The 22,668-nt window shown below is 33.7% G+C and overlaps 2 protein-coding genes across 2 annotated transcripts in view; one reads left to right on the top strand and one right to left on the bottom strand.

Moving 5' to 3' along the window:
• Window positions 1–17,155, top strand: part of ttc33 (tetratricopeptide repeat domain 33) — a 34,981-nt gene extending 17,826 nt beyond the window's left edge. The window contains 2 exon segments of the mRNA NM_001002722.1: window positions 8,257–8,388; window positions 15,948–17,155. Coding sequence (NP_001002722.1) covers window positions 8,257–8,388; window positions 15,948–16,316 — 501 coding nt within the window. The 3' untranslated portion in view covers window positions 16,317–17,155.
• Window positions 17,156–21,692: 4,537 nt separating this feature from the next.
• LOC147844048 (membrane-spanning 4-domains subfamily A member 4A-like) lies at window positions 21,693–22,345 on the bottom strand. The gene is made up of 3 exons (XM_087253017.1): window positions 22,064–22,345; window positions 21,852–21,971; window positions 21,693–21,761 (listed from the first exon to the last, which is right to left on the bottom strand). Exons 1-3 carry the CDS (start codon window positions 22,214–22,216, stop codon window positions 21,693–21,695), a joined length of 342 nt encoding a protein of 113 aa, XP_087109143.1. The 5' UTR covers window positions 22,217–22,345.
• Window positions 22,346–22,668: the final 323 nt, after the last annotated feature.

Raw genomic sequence — 22,668 nt, 5'->3', positions numbered from 1 at the left:
AGAGCACAGTGGTGATCGAAAAGGGTTATTACAGAATGTCTTTAATCCAGCAGTTCATGAGTCACATTTACTTGGAATTAGCTGAAGTCCTTATATATATATATAATGTAGCCATCTGTCTACCAATTGCCTATTTGTGAAAACATATGTCCCGCACAATTAAATGTTATAAACAGGCTATCGTGAAGGAACATTTTTTATTTAAGTGCTTGTACATACATCTATACAAGGTTTAACTTAAGTTAAATCATCAAATTAAATTTATGACTTGAACTTTATCTACACAGAAGGCATGTTAAATGCAAGTGTCTGCTTAACAATCTGCCATATATATTTATATACATACATAATCTTATCTGTTCTTAAAATATATAAAAAATATGTGATCATACTCGATGTTATTACTTTTTTAAATGGCTAATGTGTTGTTTAAAGGATATAAAGTAAAACAAAATTACACATGATTTGAGTGTTTTAGGTCATCAAATGAATCTTGTAAATATGTCTGATTAAAGTAGGTAAACTGTTTTTTCGCAAAATTTTTAGTAGCTATATTTAAATGGACAGTTCATGCAACAAAAAGTAATATTTTTCTGCTGAACACAAAAGAAAACATTTTGAAGAATGTTGGAAACTGGTAACCATTAACATCCATACTCGGAAAACAAATTCTATGGAAGTCAGAGGTTACTAGTTTTTTAACATTTTTCGAAATATCCTCCTTTGTGTTCAAAAAAAGATTGAAAAAACAACAATAAGTAAATGATGACAGTTTTTGGATGCACCAAAGATTTCTTAAGAAGTCATTATAAAATATGCTGGTGTCTTCATTTTTTTTGTTCAGAAATTATAAAATTAAGCAGGCAAATGCATTACTTTTAGATTTTCCTCATAACACTTATAGGCAAACTTCATATTTGTCTACAAAGCCATTTTATATTGTAACATTCAGAAAACAAGTCTACAAATGAATAGACACTTTGAAAGATAGACATTTTTTATTTAAAACATCAACAGTGCACCAAAGAATTTGCCTCCCCCTTGTTGAATGTTGAATGTTGTTTAAAATAATGCCACAACAAACTCGAATGGTGGGTTGTTTCAGCAAAGATCAACATTATAGATCACATTAATATGTTTGCAACTAGTAATGAATAGTAAACCTGTTTTACGATAATGAATGACAGTTTTAAGACCCTGTAATGTACAGGGGAAATAAAAGCAGTTTGACGACCCTCCAGGCAGCATTTAGCATTGACGAGCTGAAGTATTATTTTAAACAGTAACATTGTACGCGCACTGTTGAAATGTGTTCACTGTTCTAGGCTATATATTACACATTTAAGAATATATTAAAGATCTGATGATCCAATATCTTCATATAACATTATGCTAAAACTAAGGTGAATTACATTGTGTTGGGCATTTAATGAGAACATGTGGGGTCTGATTAGATTCAATATAGCTTTCAGTGTGGGAGTCTTCTAAGAGTCAAACTGTGTGAGAATACATGTCACTAGTCATTTTTGCAGTTAGCTATCAAAAGTTAAAATTGAGCTTTTTAATATCTTGGAATATCTAAAATTTGGCTAGTTTGGATAACGCAAATATCTGAAAGTAATAGTTTACCCTAGGCAAATTTGCTGATCATTTTCATCCGAAATGTAAGAGACGTATTTATTTGTATATAAACAAATTGCATATTGATGAGTAGGAAAATTAAAAAAGATTTTTAGCTGAAAGTGTGGTTCATGGTGATCCATAAAATAGAAGTTATTGGCTTCCAGCACTTTGAAAGTCCCCCCAAAAATGTAAATAAAATGAAAACCTTTGCAGGAAAAGCAAAAGTAATACCCATGATTTTGATGACTTTGATGATTCATTGAGGTAGCGAAATGCTGTCAGTGTAAAAAAGTAAACATTAGTTTCATCATTATTACCTGTAATCCACACAGCCTCAGTGCTTTGGTCCAAGTTGAAGTGTGATGCTTCACAAACAAATCTTTCTTCTGAACCTTTTTTTTTTTTTTAGGGGACTGGATGAACCAGTTCAGATGATTGATGAAACCTTTCTTAGTTTAAGCCAGCATAGAATTATAAGTTACTCAATCTAAACTCACTCTGGACATGCCCAACAGCCTCCCATACTGGAAAAGAACCAATACACCAGCATGTATGATCCTGTGATACTGAGTTTGCACTCTTCAGTTCTACAGCATTCACAAGTGTCTGCTTTTGTACAAATCAAACCCTAACAGTATATATGTCTATTTTTACATGCTCACAACATTTATATAATCCTCACAGACAATCACTGTTCAATTTTGGAATAATTGCAGATCATTTTATTGTTATCATGGCAGAGTTATCAAAGCAGTGGAGGTTTCCGACTTTGATAAGCCAAAGATGCCTATTCATTTCAATCTGTCTTTTTGTCTCCTTCTTTTTCCAACCCATTCGCTCATCTTACCTTTAATATCCTGTCTTTTTTTCACTCTCACATGTCCATTATCGACTCCCATGATCTCATCTCGGCTTTAGTTCTGACAGTCAAGATAAGAGTCTGCTTTAAGAATCTGGCCAAGAGTTTTGGTGTTTCTTTTTTTTATATTTTTATATTTTATATTTATATATGTTATATTTTTATTTATCTTAAAGCAACACAGAGCATTACAAAAAGCATCAACAACTAAAAAGAGAGAAAATAAAAGGCAAACAAAACAAAAAAAAAAGACAAAAGACAGAAAAATGTTTTTAAAACCATTATCGCATCAGTTCCTCCAGTTTTCTACATAGGTTAGCAGTGTTGCACATATTTCTAATTCAGTGGGCACAGGTAATAGGGTGATCTTGCAAACAATGACAGGGCCATACGTTTAAACTGTTGATTTTTGATATTTGACAGATCATTAAAAAAGGGTTTCCAGGTGGCTTTGAAGCTAGAAATGCTATCAGAAAGATTGTGTCTTAGTCTCTCTAAATGTAAAGTGCTAGGGAATTCAGAAAGTCAGGATTTAAAAAGTGGTAATTTTTCCATAGACAAAGATTTTTTTTTTTTGCTACCACCATACCATATTGGACCATTTTTTGATGACTGAAGACAAGAAGTGATTCATACTAACCAAAAACAGTGATTGCTGGATCAGGGACGAGGTCACAAGAATAAGCCTTAGAGTAGAATCCAAAAAAGATATCCCTATAGGAGACCTCCGCAGATTCACGTTTGTTACAGTTAGAGGAGATGGAGGTGTAGAATTGGTAAAGCTTAACCGCAATGAAGCCGATGTACTACTTTATATTGGATTAGTTGGTGTCTTGAGTTAATAGAACATGTGACCTTGATAGACTTTATCCAGTCCTCATTCGTAATCTGAATGCCCAAATCTATCTCCCAGGAGTCTTATCAAACACAAGGTAGATATGTCAAACTGACCAGTAAAAACATCTTTAAAGTGGGAAATCAAATTAGAGGCTTCAGGAGAGGCAGAAAGTAATATAAATATATCATGTTCAGTGGGAGATAGATGTACGAACAATTTTTCAGCTGTAGAAACAACAACAACAAAAAAACATAGAATTTCTGTTTCAGCTGAGGGAATGTTGCAAAGTCTCTTACAGTAACCATTCCTTTAATAGACCAAATCGAAATTATGGAGTCAGTGATTGATGGCTTAACGGTGTAGTTATAAGCAATAAGTGTGGACAATGTAGTAGATGGCAAGATTATGCTTTCAGGACCTGACACTATATATTAAGAGAGGTGCTAAAGTTTGTGTTGACCACTTTTATGTGGTGCAGGGGCTACGAAAAGCAGAGAGGAAAGATAGTAATTTGTAACACTCTGTCAAAGGCAAGTCAAGATGGAATGTCGTCTGCAGATATTTTGGTGTTTCTGATTATCATTTTCATGTATTTGACTACTGTATTTGGAAGTGGATTTCACTCTCAATAGTTATGTAACCCTGTATAGTAGTTTTTTTTTTTACTTGTCTATTTAGATAAGAGACTGATTTAGACTAGAAAGTCATTATTTCTTTGCTATATGCAATGTAAACAAGAATTTCTCAAGAATTGACATCAGTTGCATCACCTGAATGTCGAAGTTGTTTGAATTTGCTGAATGACAAATTCTTGGTCATATCTTCATGAGAATGTTTGTGTACGTGCCCGTACACACACACACACGCACACTTTTTGTAAACTTTTTTTTATTCGTCTCCAACTACACTCTATTTTCGTCTTACTCCTCCCTGTACTTCCTCTTTTTGTTAGGTTGTTTTTTCACTCTATCATTGCAGATTTTTAAAACTATTCTTTCATTGCTCTTCATCTTATCTTTGGCAAAGTGTCCAGTCTTTGATGTCTCCATGTCTATTGCAGTGTTATTTTTCATGGCACAGATGAGTATGTGTGAAATGACAAGTTGGAATATTTGCACCTTACAAATGATTGATTTCCTGATTACATTTTTCATCAAAGCAAAAGCGGCCTCATCAAGCACTCTCATTCTGAGGTGTAACACTGTGTGTGGGTGTAAACTAAAAAAACATGATAAAACCGTAATCAAATAGTATATGTGAAATACAAAGTACATCTGGAAATCGTTTTTTTTCCTAAAAAGGGGAAGTCAGAAGAAGTTGACAAAAAAAAAAATCTTGGTGTTACAGCCCTAATATGTAAGATAAGTCAGAAAGCCACTAGAACAGTCTTGTTTTGCAGATGTATGTACATACATTATCCCAAATGTTTCAAAGAATGTTAAATTCCAATAAGTAAGGGATAATCATTGACTTGCACTGAAGCATTTCAATGAATTTAATGCACTCCCTCTAGCCAATAACAGTCAAGAATTTTAACAGACCACAGAATAAGCAATTTAGACTTTTAAAATTTTTAGTAGACTGCACAGAGCAGCATTATAACAGAACTAAATACCATGAATAGAATAACTGGAAGTGGTTGATTGTGGCATAATAAAAGCTCTGCTGCTTGCAATTGTTTAGGCAGATTGATTTTGCTTTTATGGCTTTTTCCCTTACATGGATTGTCATTCATTCATTCATTCATTCATTCACTTTCTTTTCAGCTTAGTCCCTTTATTAATCCGGTGTCACCACAGCTGATTGAACCGCCAACTTATCCAGTAAATGTTTACGCAGTGGATGCCCTTCCAGCTGCAACCCATCTCTGGGAAACATCCATTCACACTCATACACTTCGGACAATTTAGCCTACCCAATTCACCTGTACCACATGTCTTTTGGCTGTGGGGGAAACAGGAGCATCCAGAGGAAACCCACGTGAACGCAGTGAGAACATGTAAACTCCACACAGAAATACCGTCACACAGCCAAGGCTCGAACCAGCGACCTTCTTGCTGTGAGGCGACAGCACTACCTACTGCGCCATCCACAACCATGAAAAGTTTTTAATATTGAGTTTTGAACATGATTTTTGCACGAGTCATATAATGAGTATGACAACTCCCATGATTCCACACTCTTTATTTAAGCTGTAGTTCTAGTTGGTAGTTCTAGGTAGACATAATCATAACACTTTTGTGTTTTGTCATTTTAATCAAATTACAACATTAGAAGGAAATATACACATATTTAGTCAGGGAATAAGAGCTATCTGTGATTTATTTCAACAAAACTTTTAAAGTGCAAAAATTAAAAACTGTCAAAATGACCGCCTCAGTTGTTCTGGTGTCAAGAGCGAAATCTGTTATACCAAATACTGCTTTCATCTGTGAAAGTAAAATGAAGTGATCCACCGTGTCAAAGGCCGCACTAAGGTCAAGAAGAATCATAATTGATAGGCAGCCAGCATACGCAGCAAGGAGCAGACCATTTGTGACTGTACTGTGAAATTTGTTATTGCCTTATTGGAGATGTTCTAACAGATTAATTAATTGTGAAAATATGTGTGCATTTGTTGCATAGGTAATTATTATTATTATTTTTGTTGTTGTTATTGTTGTTATTATTAATTATTGACTATTGAATATTAGCTTGTTTATTTGCATTTTATTATGATTTTTTATAATCTTTTTCCAATTATTAAACTCAACCTCTGCAACTCGTACTAACTAATAAGATGTAAATAGTGTGTTCATCGAGTCAAAAGTAAACAACACAGTAAAGTTATATATATGGCATATTTCTCTCAAGGTTGGCATTACCTTTAAATTCATTTGCTGTTGTACTGTACACCTAATGTGCAGTTTTTGCTTTTATTTATATTGATTTACACCTGCTCTAACAGCTTACTGCCAACATGAAATTGTCTAGTCAGTCCATTTTAATTGAAAAAAAAAATCCCTGGAACGTACATAATGTTATTATGACTTCCGAACTTCTGAGTGGGAATTTCCCAGAAGTACTTGAGCAGAGCATCGGTCAATGCTGGTCGCAATTACAAGATCTGGCTGTCCTCGTTTTGCCCTTCTTATAAACTAAACCAGTGACCTTTCCCTGGCTGGATGATTGTATGAGGAGAGTCACCTGAATACACTGAGAAGAGAATGATTGAGTGTCTCTCATTAGTAACTTGATCGTATTGGAGCAGTTGGCCAGCGCTGGTCTTATAGACTTTGCATAAAGTTTATTTTCCACACCTGTTCAGGCAGCGATGCTCATCTGAACTTGTGAATTTAACATTTCTAAAAAGCAAACCTGCTGGCAAAATTACAGTCTAGCTTTGTCCTTCAACTGCTGTTACTCCGGCAACACCTTCATTGTATAAAGCTGCTATTTACTTTAATTATTATGCTGACCTGACTTTAAAGGCTTTAAAGTAAATAAAGCGCCATAATGAAAACGTCTGTGATGCTCGATCTATGCTGTGTCCACGTAGTGCAGTATTCACTCCCTCATGTTGTTTTGCTCTTATGACCTGAGTGGATACTACTTTGCGATAACACTTTATTGCTGTTTAAAATAAAATGTCAAATAAATGACCACAACTTGGGAGTTGATGTAACTGAGTAAATATGGACGGAGTTGCTCAATTTGTAGGTCAAACTTGAAGGCTCATTAACCATGTGTTACTTCAAGAATACAGATTATTTGAAGAGGCGTTTTCTGTTTGTTCTTCTGTATTGAATAAATCACACCCAATCATACCTTTGTGGGGTCAGTTCAGGCCAAAATTAAAATTCTGTCATTATTTTCTCACCCTCATGTCATTCTAAAACCATGAAATTCATTCATCTAACAGTATTGAAGAGGTTTTTAATAAAATCTAAGAGATCAGACCAAAACTCTGATACTTTAACATGTTATTCTATATTTAAAGAATGTTGTGGTTTAGTCTATTTGTTGATCATTTGTTTAATTATCACCTCTTTTAAGAAATATGGAACCTTTCATTGTTATGCAGATGCAACCCAGCTTGTATTTGTCTATTATATTCTTCCCTCTTCATCTCTTTTGGGCTCAGTAGAAGAAATAAAATATCTGATTTTGTTTTTAGTTTTCTTCAGTTGAATAGTAAGACTAAGGTTCTCTTTGTGTTAAACGCAATCTGACAAAACCAAGGTTATTATAGTTTCTTTTTTATATATACTTTTTTTAAATTTGCAGTACAGTCCAATTTAGATTTTGGTTTGTTTCCTTATTAGTTTTGTTAGTTTTAGTTTAGTGTTTTTATTTTTTTTAATAACATTTTTATTTAGTTTTCATTTGTTCACTTCAGTAGAGTTCACACACCATGTCTAGTGTCCAAACCAAAGCAAATTTAGTGTTTGAACAGCTTAACTCTTGTGCAAACAGAAGAGTATGTGTGATACAAAAAATAATTGTTTGAACAACTCTAAATTCAAAACCATACAAATGCAATAAATAAAAATATTAATTTCAGACAAATCTCTTCATATTAAGATAATATTGTATTGGTAGTTAAACTTTGTTAATCATTATTTTATTGAAAATGTTTTTGTACAGATTTCTGCTTAAGCCTGAGGATCAACCATGTTTGATATTTTCATTTGAACCATTTTTAGATCATATTGTTCCTAAATTTTTTAATCTTACAAAAATGTAAAAAGCATTTAATGTGTCTCCTTGCAACAATGTGCAAGTTCAGAATGAATAGAAAGTCAGGTAGTTTGTGATGCTTAATAATTCATCATTTGACACCACTTTTCCCTGTTAATATTTAGCAAGCATATGATTCATGTCATGTAGTATGTATATTCCTATGAAAGAATTAAAAAAAATCTGGATCTTTAATCTTTTGATATGTAATCCTTAGGTGTTGATCACCCTTGGAGAGGTGTTTCTGGCAGTGCAGTCTGCAGAGATGGCCACCAGACTCCGCCCCATTTGGTGGGAGGCGTGGCAAACCCTGGGCCGTGCTCAGCTAAGTCTTGGAGAAGTGGAACTAGTAAGTAGATTTTATATAGTGATCGAATATAAGTAAATGGTTAAATACCACCCAAATATTACCAGCTCCTATTATATAAATCATAGAAACTACAGCAACATTAACTGTCATTTTGTACCAAGTTATGTTTGCAAAAGTAGTACTTTGTCAATGGGTTCTCAATTTTTAGCAGCACTTGTGTTCCTAATTAAAATGAAAATTTTAGTGAACTTTATACATTTAATGGGATATATTAGTAATTAAGTCAGTCTAAAAAAGCTTAGAAATGCAAAATGACATGTATGTGAATTGAAGCAATGTTTTTTTTCTTTCTAAAATAACATCTTTAGGATGGTGTTTTGACAAGATATTATACATAGACCAGTAAGAATGAACTAAAACCTTTAGAATGTGAAAAAATACTTACAGTACATGGTTTGTCTATAATAATTGTGCACTGTGTGCAAAAATTACGTTATTGGGAAAAACTCATATTCAGCATGATATTCAGTATTTGCTACAGCCTTCTAAAAAGTCATTTATTTAATGTTGATAACTTTTTAGTCCATAGAGCCACAAAGGTCAATGTCCAGCAAATCTCAAACTTACAATCAACTTTATCGAAATTAACTCAAAATCGGAAAAGTAAAAATTCATTTCAGCCTAACACAAGCCAATAAAACACATTGCTACTTTTTTGGGCATTTCACTTGTTGAAAATCTATGAAACTAAACTGTTATTATTGTATTGTACATTAATATGCAACCGTAAGATAAAAAGATGAGGACGTCTTGCGGAAAAAAAAAAAAACGTTTTATTCCAGAATAGTAGTAACAAAATGAAGAGTACGTCGGATTCAGTGTAGTTACTTGGAATGCATCCTGATCATCCTCAGTTTAAAGATTTTATACCAGGGGTGCCTAAACTCAGTCCTGGAGGGCCCGCGTCCTGGCACAAGTTTAGTTCCAACCCCAATCAGTCACACCTGGCCTAGCTAATGAAGCTCTTACTAGGCTTTAAAGAAACATCCTTGCATGTGTGTTGAGGCAAGTTGGAGCTAAAATCTGCAGGACACCGACCCCCCAGGTCCGAGTTTGGACAGCCCTGTTTTATTCTGTTTCTTCCCGCTTAACATGTTAATAAGGTTTTGCTTTGAATGCAAACGAAGGGATATCAATCCCAGACCTTTCAGTAGACCTGCTCAATATGTTAATAAGATTTCACTTTGAATGTAAATTGAGAATAACAATAAAAGTGATACTGTTCCCAAATCTTTGGTAGACTTTTAAGTGAAAACACCAACTGTTATGGTAAATGCACAGCAGATGGTTTGTGTTGGGTCACTGTTGCTCCCATGCTGCAAGAAGTGAATTATAACTCCAAAGGCATTATTTAAATACTTAAAAACTTCATTTGAGGTACTCTGCTCTCTGTGATAATTAAGCTCTTTGTTAAGAAAGGAGGATAGAATACACTTGTGAAATGAAGTAGAGGTTGGATAAAGGCAGACTAATTTCCTACACACAACAATTGTATTTCTATTATGGTCCATGAGTTCCAATTAGGTCTGTCTCACCCTTGTCCCTGAATATTTTTTCAGAGTTGTAAATCCAGCTGAAATGGTCACACCTAAATCAGCTATATGAACAGCTGGCCTTGGTAGTCAATTTATTAGCTGATGAGCTCTTTCCACACAGCAAAGCATCTTTTCTATCATCTCTCAACCGCCATCCCTCCATGTTATGGTGTTTGTGTCCTTGCCAGGCAGTTAAAAGGTGAATGAGTAGTCTGCTGCCATTTATCCATCAGTCACATCAGGTGTCATTGTGATGAAGTGTGTAGTTCAGTACATCCTAACCCAGAAGCATGGAAGATTACTTGAGGAGGAACAGCGCCACACCTTACATGCCCCAACCTGTTTGTGATTGAGTGCATTAGACAGACAAGCATAATGAAAGAAAACCTTGCAGATCCTGCAGTTCTCCGACTAGTGACTACTTGTGTCTATTGTAATCTAAACACTCATTGCACACAACGAGCTTGACATCCTGGCTTGACTTTGACTAAATACTTTACTATTTTGGGCTGAGCATGCCATGTCAAGTCACTTACCAAAGAGAATAATAACCTAAGGATGCGATTGGAATGTTAAGATTAATGTTTATGTATTTTTTCAGAGGGTTTTGTATGATCATGGGACACGTTTAGAACTGCTGCTTTTATAATTGACTGTTTGATAGGTCTCGCCTAAAACATTTTGACAGCTTCTAGGACTTTGCTGAAAATGTCTAAAACTAGGGATAACGTAGCTTCTGTTTATTTTTTAATGAACATATTTTTTCCTCTCTTTATTTTTTTATATCTTTAATTAATTTCACATACTTTTCAGAGTTTTTCAAGCTTCATTAATGTTCATTTAACTTAACTCAACATAATTTCTGCATTATCAATTGTGATAAGTTTTATGTACTGGATATTACAGTTCATTATATTAAGTTAATGAGTTGTTGAAAGGTTTAGAAATGTGCTGATAATTTGTAATCTCTTTTAAATTAGGTCTGTGTTTTTGTTTGGTTTCCCTCAAATCTGATTCATAGTACCGCTTTTAATCATGTTTTTGTGTAATTGATGTAAAGTAAATGTTATCGTGTGCAGTTCCTTCCATCCTAAATAAGATTAATATCCTATTAACTGTACCACATTATGAGCACATTTTACTGAAACATCATGCTGTTCCTGGAAAACTCCATTTCCAGTGGAACATTCTGTAAAGTTTGAGCAAAAGTGAAAAAGTTTTTCCCCAATATAATTGTTTATTTTAAGCAATAATGCAATTGTTTTTATTTATTTATTTATTAAATAAACTTTTTTTAATGTTTATTCATTCACGTTTAAAGGAAGGAACAAGAGCACGTAATGAGTTCTAGAGGGGTTTAAGCTGAATACTTCTTTATTATCTCCACTTGTTTTTGGAAATACCCAGGATCTTTTTTGTAGTCCTAATCACAAGATTTGCTGTTCACATGTTTTGCTCACACTGCTTCCAAAATATAGCAGCTATCAGGTTTAGTCTTGCTTATTACTTGAGGATGTTTCATTAAAAATAAATGTATTGAAGATATTAGGCCAGTGTACAGTGAATTTAAATAAAGTGTAGCAGCTCATTTGCTGACTTTGTTTGCATTAGAACAGTTTGGTATGGTTACTGTTGTTTCTCCTCTGAGCCTGGAACGGGGCGGCATGATTGCAAACCGTTGGACAACCTTGCTAAACTGTGCCGATAGATTCTGTGTGTTGACGTTGCGGCTCTGTTGCCAAGCTACCACAGGTAGTTTAGCAAAGGCGCACTAGTCATCAGATATCCACAAGTAAACTACACTACACTTAATATTAAAAAACTAAACGATACAGTTTGAAAACATTTTTGCAACCATAGAGCAGTCTCTGGCAGAGAAGGGAATCACTGGATTACCACATTCTTTTGAACAAATTTTGTTTATTAAAGTTTTTATTTCATTGACTTGAATATAATAAGCCATGTATGATATAAATATTAATCCGTCATCAAAAATCTTAAAATAATAAATTAGCCCTATTGTTTTGTATGTGGCTAGCTTAATTGCATACAATCACGATGCTATCTTGTTGAAAAAAAATATAAATGTTAGCTTGCGATAACTAGAAAAATTAAGCTTTGGTAACTAAAAAATTAAGTTTCAGTAAGAAGACCATTTAGGTTGAGGTAACTAGTTAAACTTAAGTTGCGGTAACTAGGCGGTGTGTAGCAGCTGTTGAAGGTGCATTCACTACAGAGAAATTAAGGCTTCAGCAACTGTCACTCATAGCAGTTGCTATGGTTACTACTAATGTTTAGGGGAACTGCATTTATTTCGGTGATCACAACCAAAGCCAGTAGATAAGCCAGAAATCATTAATAAAAAAGATTTAACAGCTAATGCTAACGCTAGTATATGAGGAAGGAGCCCAGAGGGCGATTTGTTTTCATGGAAGTCAATGGATGAGAGGCATTACTAAGAGAAATAAAAAGCTTTTGTCACAAAATAACTTATCATTTAATCAACCGAAAGCCTGTTTACTAATCTTCAACATGTTTTACACTAAACAACAAGTTCATGGGTAATCATATGTAAAATATGTAAAAAATTACATTTTTATTTTTTAAGAGAAGGGTAGTAAATGCTGCGTCAGCTATGTCTGTGAACACTGATCCGTGCTGTTAATGCTGTTACATGATTGGCTGAGGTGCCTCGTGGAATCCATGTTAACCGTTACACGTTTTTCAACAGTGAGTAATACCAAAGACTATAGAAAACACAAAACGTGTCACTCATATAATTTTGAAAGGGGAAAAGTGTAACGGCCAATATGGCGGAAAAGGCCAACCCTTCTAGTACAGGAGCCAATTGTCGATCACTATAGACTGACCATTCTTCAGGGAAGGGGCTTGATACAGAGTCCAATCTGAGTTTCTGCAGGTTTTGTGTCATTCAAACGTTTAGAAATAAAACTTATGAGACAGTTGTTGTTTAATTTTATTGGTGCTTCCTAATATAAAATTTAATCCTGAACTTGTCAAGCAATTTTGGAGAATTTGATGTTTCCCCATTCAGACAGAATCCCCGAGCTACTGCATGAGAGGTGTTTCAAAGATGGCCACCAAGTGGAATGACTTGGCTTAAAGGGACTTTGGTAATACACAGATTTTCATCTCTGTCAAAATGGACCTACTTGTGAATTTCAACAAATTTAGTACACACCCTGTAACAGACTGTGGTGCTATTGTTATAGACACATGTATATGTCATTTAACTTTGTTGTGTGGACAAAAAACGTCTTGTAGGGTTCAGCACTTTTGAGTTGATTGTGTTAGTCACTAACAGTGGTGCAGGTCCAATAAATCTGTAGCATGACTTCAGCACAACTGTTAAAGTCATCTCTGTTAAATCAATCAGGAATCAGGAGGAGGAAAGGTCTTCTGAAAGCATCACATGGCTTTATTCCTCATTAAAGCTTTGCTTTTTGACAAGGGCTGGATTCTTGGTTTCAGCCTCACACTGGCTCTGATATTCCCCTTTTCTCAGGCTGATACATGATCTAGTGTTTCTGCTGAAGGAGTCGATCATTACTTTGTAGATTGTTGAGTCAGTAGGGCAATTATAAAGGTAAAATGCACCACTAAATCCTATTTACGAGTTCATTGTTTTCCGAGGGGATAAAGAGAGAGTAAATATAGTTTTTTTGTCTTTCATGCCGTTGTCCCCTGGGTAACATGAGCATGGTGACTGATTCACAGCAGGAACTTTAGAGCTCATACAGAAGGAAATGAACATGTGGTATTGAAGTTCTCTATAGACTGAACGACCTCTTCAGTTCTGAAGCAGCTGTAATACTGTTTGCACATTGAAAGCCATTTGTTTTTTCTCAGTGACAATCATTTTAATATTGAGTGTATAATACATCTGTGACACATCTCACACATGTAGTAGTTCAGGGAAGAATGTGTTGATGTTGCATTCCTAACATTGTGGTTTGAAGCTGCTATTATTGTATGGAAGCATGGATGTTGTGATTTGTTAAGGCTTATCATCTATCCATATTTAGTTTTATTAGGCTGAAACCACATGCCTTTTACTTTTTAAACTTTTTTCTTGAAGTGGGTTTTGGGGATGAAACGGGAAATAACTTACTTGTGTAATTTGCGTTGTTTTAGTGGATTTTCATTAGTTCCAGTGGGCTTCAGAGCTTTTTTTATCTTCAAAACGAGCAAGGAGCTCATTTGGTTTGTATAAGGAACAAACATCTGTTCATGTTCAATTTGGAGCGTACAGTATGTGCTCTCATTAAATGCATGTTGCATTTTAGTAAAACACAGTGGAGAAGACCATTTGCATTCTGTTTGTCATTGCTTTTGGTAATTTCAGTAGCCACAGGCAGATTTTTTCATCTGACCGTATTGCATTTAAATGCATTTCTGGGAGTTTCCGTTTAACACAGAATTTACACAAGAATATTTCAATAAATCATCCAAGGTGATTTATTAAAGTTTGCGGTATATACACCAAATACACACACAAACTCACACAACACTATTTTTGTGCCTGTCTTAGATTAGACTCAATTTATCAGTATGAGCGTTGCTTGTCTGTGACCTCATTTGCATCTGAAGATCACTCGCAAAACTTTCCACTCCCTTCAGTGGTTTTATAGGATTACAGTCTTGCGTCCTGTTTTATACATCTGGCCCACATTGTTTAAAGTGATTTAAAAATGGTGGATCATTCCATTTTACTTTCACAGATGAAAGCAGTATTTGATATTAAAGATATCGCTCTTGACACTAGAACAACAGAGGCGGTAAAATGCAGTTTTATTTCTTAGTAAAACTTAGTTTGTCTCCTTGAGATTGCAGTAGGATTAAAAAGGTTTAATTAAAAGCTTATAAAGTTATGTGTGTTAAGTTTGGTTGGTGGAAGGGTTAGGGTAGAACAGAATTTATTTATTTTTATTATTTTTATTTATTTAGCATATTTTTCTGTTGAAGCTTAACTTTGTTTTAAAAAATTAGGTTTATTGTACTATTATAAATAAAAAAGTATCATTTCTATTATATTTGTATACATTTATCTATATATTACTATCTATGTATTTTATTTAACTTTCTTCTGTAAGAATATTTTACATTAATAAACAAACGTAACTTTAAATATATTCATGCAAGACATTTCTTTTCTTTTGAGGAATCTTGAATGTTTTTTATTACTTACTCAAAATCCACACAAAATAAATCATTATTAATGTTAAGCTTTATTCAGCATTATTAGTAATAAGACATATTTCTTCAGAAAAGATCATTTTAGAATGACATCTGAATGATCATGTGGCACTGAAGACATTCTGAAAAAAAATTAATTAACAAATTAATTAATACATTTTAAAAATGAAGAGATAAAACAAATTAAATTTGAAGTGAACTGGAAGTTGCGGCAGACATATCAACATGATGTATTTCCAATTTAAATGGAATATTGAGTAGTGGGAGGAGTTCCTATTTTACAGTCCTCTGATCTTTCATTTCCTCAACAGTTAGAGGGGTGTGTCTATTTCACCCAAGCCGTCAAACTGACATTATCAGAGGACTGTCATTCCAGAGTCAAAGCAAATGGTTGGATTTTAATTTAAAAATGACCAAACCAAACAATTTTGTTTATTCAGCCTATTAACCTGCGTTGCTTAATTGTTCACATTACAATGTACAATACTCTAGCAAAATAAATATTGTTAATTTTGATTTCATGTAGACTTGTAAATAATGGTTGTATTCTTTATATAAATAAGGCATAACATGAATGGGAGCATACCATATTATTTTTAAAAGATTTTTACAAACCCCAAACCTTTTAAATCTACAGTAGTCCACATTTGAAGCAAATCAACTTTCATCTTGTCTTAAGACAATTTTGAAAAACTTTTTTTGATCCATATCAATGTTGAATACTGTATGTGCATCCTGTTTCCCCTTTTTGAACATGTTTACTATTCTCTACGTGTTTTGTTCCAGGCTGTACGGTCTTTCCAAGTGGCGCTGCACCTGCATCCGTCTGAGCGTCCTCTCTGGGAGGAAGACCTCAACTGGGCTTTAAAGCTCCGAGAGAACCAGCAATCTCTCCGTGAAAAAGCGTCCCAGGTAGATGAAGCCCGAAGGCTCCTTGTGGAAGCTCCCGAGTTAAAAGGCGATTATGATTTTGAAAGCGATGAAGTGATTGAGGCTTGCTCCGCCATGGCTGATAGGCAGAAGCAATATGAGGACTTGAAGAAAAAGGCTGTAGTTGTGGATGCACACGGGGAGGCCAAAGAGATGCTTGTTGAAGGGGAGAACAATCCAACTTCCTCCTCGCAGAGTGTTTTAATCAAAGCACGAGGACTCTAAGGGAAATGGAAGTTGTTTTTGTGTCGTCTCCTCATTGTATATTATCGCATATGATTTCTTTAAATGAAAAAGTTCACCCAAAAATGAAAACATACTCACCCTCTCAAGTGGATCCTACTGTAACATTTATGAGTTTTCTTTTGAACATATGAGATATTTTAAAGAATGCCTTTTCATAGGTGGAAAAACAAATACCATAGAGGTCAGTTGCTACATACAGTACTCAACATTCGAAGTGAATCAAAAACGTTTATCAAAATTGTCCTAGCACAGGAATGTGTGCTGTTTAATAGTTTTAGGACAACTTTGGTGAAATGTGGTGATCCACTTCAAATGTTGATTGCTGTTTATCAAAATAAAATTTAAATGACTGGCTATCTTGTGCTATTTAATAAAGTTATCATTCCTAAAAAATTTGTATAGTACACTGAAAAAATATGTCTGCAAAATTGTTGCCAACAGTTTATATGGGTTATAATTGGTATAATGTTCAATTTAATTAGTATGTTTAAATCCAAGGAATCATCTATGAATATTTTTTAATAATTTTTTTCAGTGTAAGCACCAGATTTTCAAAAGATATTAAAGTTCGTTGAGATCACTTTAATTTCTCCAGCAGGAATATAAACTCATTTCTTTTACTGAAGCATTTTGTGGTTATTGGATTTAGTTTTAATGGTGCTAATCATTGCTTTTTTAAGATACCAAAATAGCAAAGGAATCTCTACTTAATGTACCACCTTGATTAGAAATGCCATCTATCCCAACCAGCTTTGTCTCCATATGAGATGTGTGTTCTCTAGGAATGTACTAAAATAAAAAAAATCTGGGTTGAGGCTGAAAATTGTAAATGCTGTTGACCAAAAATCGGAACTGCAAATTAATATTGATTTATTATAAAGGGTGGGCCGTTGATATGGGTACACCTCAAAAAAACTTATTGGGAATTTCAAGAAAAACAATGTTGTGCTTGGTTTTAATGTAACTATTCTTTCAAGAGTTATTCAAAAGCCCCCTCACATATACTAATGTGCCACAATTGTAGCCCATTTTACTAGGGGTATCCATATAAATGGCCCACCCTGTATAATATATATATATTATATATATATATATATATATATATATATATATATATATATATATATATAACAAATTGAAATCAATAACTTAAATTATACACATTAAAAAAAACACAAGCAAAAAAAAAACTCTTTTTATTCACTGTGACATAAAATGGGGCCGAAACAATACAGTGGACTCAATTATTACAACACTTAGCATATTTTACAGTTTTTATTTTTCATTGAATTGGTCTTTGCTAATAAACAAAGTCTTCAATATGCACTATAATTAGATTTAGGTTGCTTTGCTTTTGCTTCACAGAAGTAGCCAAATTACTTGTGTAATCATTGTCAGGCACGGGAAACGTTAGTGTTGAAGTTCTCAGGAAATATATTGACACTGTGCCAGAGAGATGCTGTAATTGCTGACAACGGTGGACATATCAAATGCAACTGTTAAAAATGAAAAAAAAAAAAAAAAACTAGTATGACTTACTTCCTCTGATATTTGTTGTGCTCAGTCAGAGCAACCATCTGCACGTTTTATTACATTATAAAATGAAATCATGTTTTGGAGGCAGTAGAAGTCAGTATCTTCTTATCTGAGGTATTCTCATAACTTTGAACACCACTGTATTAATAATCATTATCCCCAATCATTTTTAGCATTTTTTTGGCAGTTGAGAATTCAGTCCATCTCTGTTGGTCTTACTCTGGGACAAACTATGGAGCTTGGGAGAAGAGCATGATGCACACACTTTCTTTGTTAACGATTTACAGAGTTTTGGTGTTTAGTTAGTGATACTAAGAAATGAAGTTGCTGTTAGGGAATGATGTTATCCATTCACTTTTATTTATCCTAAATGCATAGTGGGAAATAGCCTTTTAATTTACTTTATTATAATACTGTTTTTTTTTTATTTAGTTATAACTTTTTCTGTGTTTCAGCTAGCAGAATGATTTTTGGTGAGGAATCTTATTTTGATACATATTTTGAGAAAATGCTTTGAATAAAAAAAACCCTCAAAGATACCATTTTGTTATGTTAGAGATGAAATTATCCACTGAAATAAACTGCTGTAAAAATACATCATATATATATATATATATATATATATATATTTTTTTTTTTTTTAATTATTTTTATTTTTTTGCATAAACCTGTTAATCAACCTCAGTCTGGATCAAAACTACTAAATTGAGATTTTAATTGTTTAATTGGCGAATTTATGAATAATGTCACTAATTTGATGATAAAAACGCACTAAAGGATGTGTTTTCAATATAAAAAAAATTGTGGATTGGATTTTTTTTTTTTTTTTACCTTTTATCAAAGTCTTGGGCATGAGCAACAATGTTGCCTTTGATGCATTGTTTTTTATAAATTTTCATTTGTACTCCCTTATTTACTGTTGGTGGCTGTTTTTGCCCCATTGGCTTTCATTATAACCACATTTAAACAGCAAATTAAAGTGTTTGTGTGTCTGTGAGTCTGTGAGAGAGAGAACTTTGCACACTTACCTTGTTGTGTCTGAGAAAATCAAAATGTGCATCTAAGCTCTTAGAACTACATGAAGTAAACAAAAACAAAGACTGTGCACCATCAAATGTGGTTATAAGTCAATGTCGCAAAAAACACCACCAACAATAAATTAAGAAGAAAAAATGAAAATCTAAAAATGCATCAAAGCCAATGTTTTTACTTATCGCTTATCGTGATAAAAGGTAAAACAAAATCCAGTTCACAATTACTTTTTATATTGAAAATACGTACTTTTATGCGTTTTGTTTTCACCAAATCAGTAACATCATTTTTTAATTTGGCAATTAAACAGTTAAAATGCTGTCATTTTCTAAACATTTATTAGTTTTGATTGGGACTGAGGTTGATTAACAGAGTTATGCAAAAAAATAATAAATTGGAAATAATATATATTTATCTAATGCACTTTTACAGCAGTTTAGTTCAGTGGATGTTTTCATCCCTAACACAACAAAAGGGTAGTAAATTTAAACCGTGCACAAGGGTTAAACATTCATTAGCTACAATCTAGAAGAGTCGATGCCTGTTATGAAATGCACTGATATGACTTGAGGCTGCTCTAGTTTGTTTGTATTAGTTGTGTGTCTTTGAAATAGTGGGATTATTATTTCTTATATCAGAGTGGTTTCTTGTGCTATTTATTTGCTGCTGGTCACTGTCTGAGAGTCTAGTTTTTGTTGTGTTGTTGACTTCTAAATGTAATCAAATGAACAGTAGAAGCCTAATTTACCTAGCCTCCAAACTAGAGGTAATTTTTGGCAAAATATCAGCAGCATTTTGTGTATGAAAGAGCACATTGTTATTAACTGTCTATATATAATGGACCATCAACTCAGTCAGACGTCACTTTCAAATCATGCTTTTTTTGCTGACCAGCTTAAATATGAGATAGCTGTGTGGCATGCAAATTCATTTTGCTTTCCTCTGCACTACTTTTGCATTTGTTTGTAAAGTGCTAGACGGACATGTTAGTCCATTTCATTTGCATCTAGCTTAAATGCATCAACTTACTTATGACATACTCTTTAAAGAATGCACTGCTCAGGTTATAAGCTCTTAGAAAAAGGCTTATTTAATGCTTGTTCAATGCTTGCCTAATGATTAATCTAAACAAATTAGTAGCATAGAGAGATGTACATATTAAATTCACATGGAAAATGCAGGGTAGTAATTAAATACAATTGTACTGAAATATGCATCATGCAAAAGTTGAAGATGTGGCAAGATTTTCAGACTGTGCTGCTTTTTCTGACCGTTTGGAAAGTCTGGCGTCATGCATCACAATATCCGGGTTCAAATGCAGTATCAGATGCAAAAGCAAACAACAAACGATGCTAATACACACTCACAGTGTGCTGCTATAATACCATAAAATGGTGATCGTAATCTTTATATCCATACTGAAATCTCAGACAGTGATTCATCTTTTATGAATCGTATAAACACTGTAAGCATGGAGACTTTTCAAAGCTTTGGCTAAAATGTGTACTGTGAATAGTGAATGATTATTGAGATAGTGTTCTCATCTGAAATGAGCATAGACTTGAAACCTGTAAATAACACTGACTACTTCAATTAAAATGGAGCATTATATGTTAACATGCAAGCTTAACCATTACACATGGAAACGCAGTGCTCAAATTAATAGTCAGAAAACACCAATTTCACTCATTTCATTGTTTTTAAACACACGCATACGCATTTTTGTGCTAGGTGTAAGAACATATTTGGCAGCATGGTGGTGCAATGGGTTATTGCTGTCACCTCACAGCAAGAAAGTCGCTGGTTCAGTTGGCATTTTTTTATGTGGAGTTTGCATGTTCTCCCAATGTTAGCGTTGTAGTGTTTTTAAGTTAAATTTTCTGTAGTGTGTGTGTATGTCCTGGTCCTCCAGGTTTAGCGTGGGCCTAACGACCCACTTCGTAAAAAAATGTTACGAAACAACAACATTTTTGACTATATAAATACGAATATAAAACGGCCTTGGGAGCAAGCAAACAAGAGAGAGAGAGTAAGAGAGAGAGAGAGAGAGAGAGAGACTGAGAATAATTACATAGGATAGCAGTTTCAAAGTACATGGCTGTACCTTCAGTGAAGTTGGAATGATCCCTGAATTTCAAAATCTCAAGCCTTTTATAGTTTCTATTTACTAGTACTCTTGATGCAAATGAAGTTGCTCCTGTTGTCACAGATGTGTTGTGTATGTTAATGCTGTTCGACACCCCATTGTCTGAGATGGTTTTTAGTGCCCCACACCCACACCCATTCCCATTCTACAATTAGTCACCGTTTGCGCAAGAAGTGATCATCCCAAATAGTGCAGAGACAACAAAGCAGTTCTCTCTGTGACAAAGCTTTTTCTCTGTGATAAATAAACTCTTTGTGATAAAGGCAGCATAAAACAATTTAAAGTGGAAGCTGGATTGAGGCAAACAATCATTTCTTACAGTGGGTATGTTTTATGATATCTTCTTCAATCATCAAAAGAAGTCCAACTTCACTCCAAAAAAAGTGTTACAACCATACATTCACGGTAAAGAAAAATATTATTTATTTACGGTTTCAATTTAAATTGTGAGACTTTGATCTCAGTTTCAACATTTTTTTCTTGTTAAAAAAGTTAACAAAGTGATTTTTATTGACATTTTTAACAATCTAAAACAATTTTATGTGTACTATGGTAATGTAAATTATTAAATTCCAAAGTGTTACAGTTACAAATACTGACCACAAATACATAAGAAATATGTATGTTGAAATATGTGGGTATCATATACATACCAAAAACAACTGATATTTATACTGCGCAGCAATCGACAGAGATCCAGCACTGATGTACTGAGAAAGAAACAAAAGTTTACAGAGAGAAAGTTTGTTCTGGATATTAAATATAAGGCAATATAAGGCAAACTTTTATATGAAACTTACAATAAAGGATCCCCAGTAGGTGATGCCACTGTAGACCAGAATAGCGGGATAACCGTAGCCACTGGTGGTGAGAACAACACCCAGAAAGAAGACCATCACTCCAGTCATTATTTGGACAATCTAAACAGCAAAGGTCAGATGTTTTATTCATAATGGCATAACATACATCTTTAGAACCATATATCATCATAATTGATCATTAAATGTCTTACCCCCAATGCCTTTGGTTGTATTTTGAAAAATTCTTTAAGAATCAAAGTGTGGGGTGTTTCTGCTGCTTCCTGTCCATTAACAAAAATAAAGCTGTCTTGTGTCACCTGTGAATTCACTCTAACTACAACTTTTGAGACTCCGTCGGCTACCATTCTGGCATGGAAAAGTTATGAATTTCACCTGTAAAAACACATTAATTATATTCCTAAACAAAGTATTTTGCGTACAGGAGAAATTGACTTTGTAAAGAATACAAGTATTTAATCACGTAATTAATGACAGAACGCAACAAAAAGAGTATTTTCTCAAAACATCATTTTTCTGTATCAAATATTCAATTCATGTATATATTACATATTTAAATATAATGTATATATATATATATATATATATATATATATATATATATATATATATATATATATATATATATATAGTTTTTTTTTTTTTTTTTATTATATTACCTGAAAAGAGAGTTGTTCATGTCTGGTCATTTGTTAGACGCATCTTTGTTTGAATTTGTGTGTGTGCATGTGTGTGTGTGTGTGTGTGTGTGTGTGTGTGTGTGTGTGTGTGTGTGTGTGTGTGTGTGTGTGTGTGTGTG

The sequence above is a fragment of the Danio rerio genome, chromosome 5 (genome assembly GCF_052040795.2).
Source record: "Danio rerio strain M-AB ecotype USA chromosome 5, GRCz13ab, whole genome shotgun sequence".
NCBI lineage: Eukaryota > Metazoa > Chordata > Actinopteri > Cypriniformes > Danionidae > Danio > Danio rerio.
This window is presented reverse-complemented; position numbering and strand designations above follow the sequence as displayed.